This window comes from Lolium rigidum, chromosome 6 (assembly GCF_022539505.1).
Source record: "Lolium rigidum isolate FL_2022 chromosome 6, APGP_CSIRO_Lrig_0.1, whole genome shotgun sequence".
Taxonomy (NCBI): domain Eukaryota; kingdom Viridiplantae; phylum Streptophyta; class Magnoliopsida; order Poales; family Poaceae; genus Lolium; species Lolium rigidum.
This window is the reverse complement of record NC_061513.1, coordinates 34,425,268-34,432,309: the sequence shown is the minus strand read 5'-3', so window position 1 is coordinate 34,432,309 and position 7,042 is coordinate 34,425,268. Positions and strand designations below refer to the sequence as shown.

Below are 7,042 nucleotides of genomic sequence, written 5' to 3'. Positions count from 1 at the left end.
GCCTCCTGCAAAGCTGGCAATCGTCATGAGCGTCGGTGAGTACACTGCCGGTTACCTGCACAGGAGATGCCGTTGTAGGAGCAGCCATGCCACGAACCTAGCGATATTGACCAGCATCGATAGTTCGACACCGAACCCAGCATCACCGCACCGCTCTGGCGTTCCAATAGTCGTCATCGCTGCCACGCCAGACACCACACCACTCTGGGGTTAACCATCACGTGCAGAGGCTTGATTGCGGCACAGATCGGGGCGTGGAGGCGGTGGGAAACCCTAGGAGGAGAAGGTTGGGCCTCACCGACGCAGGTGGTGGAGAGAGACGGAGGCGGGGAGCCAACACGAGTCGGTAGGTTGCGGCGGCCGGAGCTCCATGGGATGTGTCCGCCAACGCATGCGACCAAGAGGGAGCGTGGGGTCAGGAGGCTGCTCCGGCAGTGACGGCGGCACGGTTCAAAGGACCAGCCTGGTCCTGTGCCGACGATCGAGCGAGATGGATGCTGCAGCTTCGGATGTAAATTGGGGATGGCTCGTACCTGCTTTGGTCGAGCCCCTTTTTTCTCCCGCTGGGACGAGCGACGAGCACATGAAAAGGGTGAAACGCATTCTATCATAAAATGGAACCTGTAGCTAGATATGGATTTTGTTAGTTGTTGAGAATATCAAGGGGATGGTTACGTTCTAGCTCATGTAGATGAGAACAAACGCATTTTTTTCTCACTTGGCTGCATGCATGGATAATTGTGGTTGTTAGATGGATCTTTTTTCCTTCAGGACGTGGGCAGTTTTGTCTTTAAATGAAAATGTGACACCGGACATTCACCAGTTTGCTTTTAATAGTAAAGATTGGAACTGCTATGGAATAGAAACAATTCAAAAATTCAGATTTTTTTCTTCAAAATGTCTGGATAAGTATCACACTATGACACTACCCTTATATCCTACTATGAACAGCCTAATGGAATGAGGAGCCACAAGTTCACTACCTCCTAGAGGCACTATGAACAGCCTAATGGAATGAGGTGCCACAAATTCACTATCTCCCAGAGGCGTAATTATGACACAGAACAAGATATTTTCCAAATGTCAGATTTTGTGGGGAGCAAGAATATTATTGTGAGACTTTTCTAGGAAGAAAGAAGATGAGGGTCCAAAGTATATATATGTTTAGTAATAATTATTTAAATATAGATATTTTGTATCAGTACACTTTTGTATTGTACATTATGAAATCTACATGTGAGGTTCTGCAAACATTTTACTTATATTACTAAAAAAATTAAACACAATATAGTATTACATAAGCTATATTTGCCACAATATTTAACCAGTGTGAAAAGAGAAAATGAAATGCATACATTGGTCGCCAACAATCAGGCCAAATAAACACTATCACTCAAAAGTACAACCACTTGCACAGAAGTACACATTGGTAGACACATACATTCAGACACTCTTGCGTGAAATAAAAAGCAGAACCGTTGATGTGAGCGTTGGTTGGTATACAAATGCCAAGTCGATGCTTCATGCCAAACACAATCAAAAGGTGTCACTTAAGCAAGTAAAACCGTTATGGTGCGTGCATGTTCCCCGTAGTAGCGTGATCTGCAAATAACAATCAGCTAAATACTGTTAGATGAAAACACCTCAGCAGAAAATAGTACAGGAATATCATAAATTTCAATGAACTACAATGTTGTGAGGAGAAAAGAAGATAAGTTACCTTTCATGGAAATCGGGGCAGAGCTCAAGCTGTGCCCGTAAATTACTCACGAGAGAAGAGATGGATGATGTATGGTCCCTACCAACCCCAACATCACAGTGAAACAGTTGAAAGCTCTCAAGTTTTCCACCAGTCTTTGCCACTTCTTTCAGTTGCTCGTACACTCCACACTGCAGGATTGTCTCTCTGTACTTGTTGTTTCCTACCATCCAGGTCATAAGCTCAAGTGTAGCTCGCCTTATGCTAGGAAAATCAGTAGTTGGATACTTGTATAATTCTAATATCTTCTTAAGCTTCAGGACCAACGTATCTACAGTTAGGTTGGCAACAACCAGTGCTTTGGCAAAACCACTTGCATCCAGGCAGTAACAAATTTGCACAGTGAGGCATATAAAACTCTCAAACACCTTTCCCGCTTCAACCCACTGGCCATCATCCTTTATCCACGTATATATGCAAAAGAAAAAAAAAGTTAATTTTGAAGGAAATAAATCAATAATTCAATCCTGCTACAGGTGTAGCAGAAAAGAGCAAAAGAAAAAAAGGTACAACCTCCGTCGGAAATAAATGACTCAACTTTGTCTAGATAAAGATATATCTACGCACTGAAATGCCTCTAGATACATCTGTACCTAGAGAAAGCTCAGTCACTTATTTTCAACGGAGGGAGTAATATTTTCTTACATTAGCTAAATTTTCATTGGTACATCCTGGCTGCTCCAGCTTGGCCACTTGGTCAACGATGCCTTTCAGCACCTAATCAAATTAGACAAAAACAAATTTGATCTACTGAAATTTCCAATGCAAACAGAACATATAAAGGGATTAGGGAGTGCAAAAAATATATTAAACAAAGTTACCTGCGGCAGTGCCTGGTCTATTATTCTCATGTGCTGAATAAACTTCTCTGTCCCTCCGTGGGCACGCAAGTTCTGTAGTAGCTTTGCATTCACACTTGTTGTGCGCACTCTATCCTCCTCGGTAGCACATGCTATTTTGTTCACTAGCCGGATCGTTTCTGGTTGTAAGCGGGCATACATCCTCCTCCTGCTCTCCTCTCGGTTCCGAGGGAAGAGCATCTCCACTATCATCTCCATCTCTTTCACAGTGATCTCTTCTAGGACGGCGACAGCATTTTCTTCACATCCACTTGTTAGAACAGCTAGTGCTTTGGCAGCTGCCTCACAGTGATTCACCCGTTCCGCCGAAAGCACATCCTCTAGATCAAGAATTCGCAAGGTAGTCGGCTGCTTCTGCATCCATGGTGGCAAAAGTTGGTCCAGGTCAAGGGCTTCTATGAAGGCCATCGTTGGTACAGAGAAGCCTTCATCTTCCGGCAAATTAATATTCTTATCCTGGATGGATGACTTAATCTGGCTTAGCTGCTCGTTGTTGGTGTACTCCAGAAGTAATAACTTGGCTGCCACTTTGGTGGTATCTACGTGCGCCGCCTTGGAGAGAAGACATTCCTTGAGCTTCTTTATGATCTCAGGTGATCTCCCAATCTCTATCTTTTCCTTTTCATCCAGTGCTAAACATGCTACGACCCTTGCTGCTCCCACATGCCCCAAGATTATCCCGGTATCGGCCAGAAGTTGAATATTTGCTGAGGCTTCTTTCCTCAGCTTCTTCCCGGCATCACCAGGTGTGGCTACCAGCTTGCTCAAGATTTTGAGCGCCATGCCAACGATGATTTCTTGGTCAATCTTCCGTATGGAAGTAGTAGGGATGTCCTCTTCTCTTTGAAGCAGAGGAATAATCTCTTGTTCAATCCAAGGGTCCGAGATTACTCTTCTGCTTCCATGACAACACCGGAGGTTAAGGTTGGTGAGGTCTATGATCTTGGGTAGTAGATCAATGAGTTTCTCGGCCTGCCGACAGTTTTGTTGGATGTTGGTGAGCTCATCTAGGATTCGCAAGCCGAACCAGATGAAGTCCACATCCATGTTGCTTGCCGTAGACTTGAGCAGAGAAGAAGTGATCAAATACGTGGCTTGAGGAAAAGTGTCGAGCAGAATGTCTGGAGCGAGCTTGAGAAGTACTCTCGAAGCATGGCCTCTCATGTCCTCCTCATCTCGTGTCCCAGTGAAGCCTAGCATGTCGATGAGCTTCCCCAGTACGTCGGTGTCGAGGGAAGCTCGAAGCTTCGCGAGGGCCAGGCTGCTGTACTCCTCTGATCTGAGAATGCGGTCCATGGCTCGGATCCCAACTAACTGGTCGTCAACGGCGATGTCGGACACCGCCAGCTGCTTGGCGAAGGTGATGAGGTTCATGTTGAGGGTGGCACGCCAATTCCCAGTGATGAATGCCAGGTAGTTGTCCCTCCAGTAGCGATCGACTACTATTCTGCCGGAAGGCCCATACAGTCTGTACTTGATGATGGTGCAGAACACGAGTGCCCAAACCACTGGGGTCCGCAGGACGATGAAGATGATGCCCTGGGTGAAAACCAGCCCGTAGAAGATGTTGAGGGACCACCTGATGTTCCGGTGGTCTTCTGCGCCTTTGTGCTGGGGGTCCACATAATCCTGCTTCTTGAGACGATTTAAAGATAGCACAATGCATGTCGCAACAGCGGCGATCTGGGCAAGCCGCAGGGCAACAAAGATGGCCATACCAAGGCAGGTTCGGCCATCGCACCCCCTCTTCTGCTCGTCGTCTTGCTTTCCGACCTGCAGCCTAGCTCTCCTTTCGCCTCCAGATTGGTGATGTTCTTTATTGATTCTCCTGCGTCTCCACCAACTGATACGTCGCTCATACTCCACGGCGTTCTTGCTCTTTATCAGCACTTCTGGTGCGCGCAATAGAAGTTGCTGCGTGGGATCATCGTACCCACCCAGGATCCTGTCAATCCATTGTAACTCATGACGCGAAAACTTTCCACCCATTTGGCTCATATTATGAAGAGGTAAAACATTGGGTATATGAGACGTATTTCAAAAGTTTTGACTGCATCAACGGAATCAAGCAAAAATACTAAGCGGCTAAAATTAGGAAAAAGAAAACATACACCGAAAATCACGAAATATACTAGTTGCAATAAATCTGAAGCCTAGAGCGACAAATGGGTACGTTTTGACCAACAATCCCTAGAATTCTGACAGTGGAGGGATCAACAAAACATTATGCAAATGCACAGCTAGCCAAATTTCAATGTCTGGTTTCCTTTGGATTGCTACAAACTAACAAATCAGAAGAAAAAATATATACGGACACAGTGCACCTACATTTTAGTACTAGCTAGATTTGACCAATTGAATTAACTAAACATGCAATATCTATTTATTTTAGATAAAAGGCACAGAGCCCTGCTTAAGCCTAAACACGCAATATTCAGGTAGAAACAATTGTCTCCTCCGCAAATCACAGAAGCTCGAAGCTTCCAATGACCGAGCACATCACCGCTCAGCTAGAAACGAAACAAAGGAGGAAAACAAACTACGCGGGCACGCACCTCGAGTCCCACATGAACCACCCTCCCTGCCTCCGCCTCCTCCGCCGCCGACAATCGCCTCCGGGGGCAGCAGCCACCACACCACGGGTAGGCGAGCGGCGGACCAGGTCGGCCGCCGCTCCCTTGCGCCGACGCTCAACCCCTCCCGTGCCGCCGTTTCCATCTCCGGCCGCTCGATTCGTCCTTGCAGCAGATTCTTTTGGGGGCAAGGGGATTTTTTTGGATAGTTTCTATCACAATATTCTTTGCATCTCTACGCCGGGATTGGAAAGTGCAAATACTGCAAAACAAACCTGGCCAAAGGGGCCGGGCTTTTGACGTGCTGGCCCAGCACGTCAAATGGCCGCGGCATGCGGCTAAATGGGCCTGTGGCATTGTGAACCAACTTGGCCCGTTAAGGTGTGAGCCCGCTAAGCACGCGACGGGCACATGGGAACCCTAGGTTTTGGCGGGGAAATTTGAAATTTGGAGGTGGGCCAGGTGGAGCACGGGTGGAGAAGAGGTCAACAAGTGTAGAGCTCTGTGCAAAAGATGCGAACAAAAGTTCAATATGCCGCACAAGCACGAGCACGAACACGAAGGAAAGCACGGCCACTTAGTGAGACACCACAGGAATCATAAACAAGGGTCAACCTCGTAGTTTAGATTATTAGAGGGGTGTATTATTTTCCTTATCTCGGGATTTAAGGTTGTTTGATGAAGTAGCAACACTTTTTATCCCATGTGAAATCTTGCTTTATATTACTATTTTCTGATTTTTCTATAAAAAAAAATTCCGTTTTGTCCCAATATTTTGAGCAATTTCACGCTTGGAGATGAAAAGCTGGCAAAACAGGCCGCACGCCGTACGACCCGCCAGTTAATGGGTTGCCTGATTGCTAGTTGGGATGGCATCCGCATGGTATGGGTACGGGTCAAGGCATCCCATACCCGTACCAATCATCCTCAATCTTACCCATCATCCATACTCATACCCGTCAGCGGGTACAAGATTTTCCCATACCCATCACCCAACAGGGTAAATGGGTAGCCGAGTCTTAAAATAACCGCTCTTAGAACACAACAAATTGACAAAAAAAGCATAAATAACAACATGTATAACCATAATTTATAAGAACAACACATTATAAACATCGACACATAATTATGCACTAGAGCATATTGTAAATAACAACACATTCTCATAAACTGTAACACTTGCCCATAAACAACAACACATTGGGATCACGTAAAGAGTTTACACAATCGCATGATAGGAGGTGAAGCGATCCTAAATAGGGGTCTTATCACCCATTGTGGGACCGGGAAAATTTCCGCCTAGCTACATGGATGTGTGACTACAAAGGAAAATTAAATACCTTATAATATTACTGTGATGCACTTGTCAAAATTTGGATGGGTACATGGGTTTGCGGGTATGGGTTGCGATCCTATATCCGTACCCGCTCTACCCAATGGCCAATGCATTGGTATGATATTTTCCTATTTATGTATCAGGGTAATTTTTTCCATAAATGTACTGGTAATGGGTTTTTACCCGACATGTACGCAGGTCATGTGTACCCATTGCTATCCCGACTTGTTGGTACGCAGGTCATGTGCACCCATTGCTATCCTGCGCCGTGCTAGGCACATGAGCATGGGGCCGGGCCAGTCGCGTGCCAGGCTGGCCCGTTGGCCAAGTTTGACTACAATATACCATGGGGCCCGCTCTCTGCTCTCAGGTTTAGGTTTTTGTTTTGGGTGTTGGGAACTGGGTTTTAGGCTTTGTCTAGTCTCCAACTCTCAATGCCCGAACCACACGCTCAGCTTTTTTTTTGTTATCTCTAGTTTGATTTAGTAAAATATTAGTCTATGTAGATATATAT

At 45.9% G+C, this 7,042-nt stretch overlaps 1 protein-coding gene across 1 annotated transcript; it reads right to left on the bottom strand.

Annotated features, from left to right (window-relative positions):
* Window positions 1-1,356: 1,356 nt before the first annotated feature.
* On the bottom strand, window positions 1,357-5,232 carry LOC124665467. The gene is made up of 5 exons (XM_047202882.1): window positions 5,175-5,232; window positions 2,581-4,564; window positions 2,405-2,476; window positions 1,721-2,157; window positions 1,357-1,602 (listed from the first exon to the last, which is right to left on the bottom strand). Exons 1-5 carry the CDS (start codon window positions 5,186-5,188, stop codon window positions 1,551-1,553), a joined length of 2,559 nt encoding a protein of 852 aa, XP_047058838.1. The 5' UTR covers window positions 5,189-5,232; the 3' UTR covers window positions 1,357-1,550.
* Between the last annotated feature and the right edge of the window lie 1,810 nt (window positions 5,233-7,042).

Bases quoted from the DNA above. Each gene is read 5' to 3' on its own strand.
- LOC124665467 (XM_047202882.1), bottom strand. The intron at 2,477-2,580 runs GTAACTTTGTTT...TAATTTGATTAG, and splicing joins TAGACCAGGCACTGCCGCAG to GTGCTGAAAGGCATCGTTGA. The intron at 2,158-2,404 runs GTAAGAAAATAT...ACGTGGATAAAG, and splicing joins CCAATGAAAATTTAGCTAAT to GATGATGGCCAGTGGGTTGA.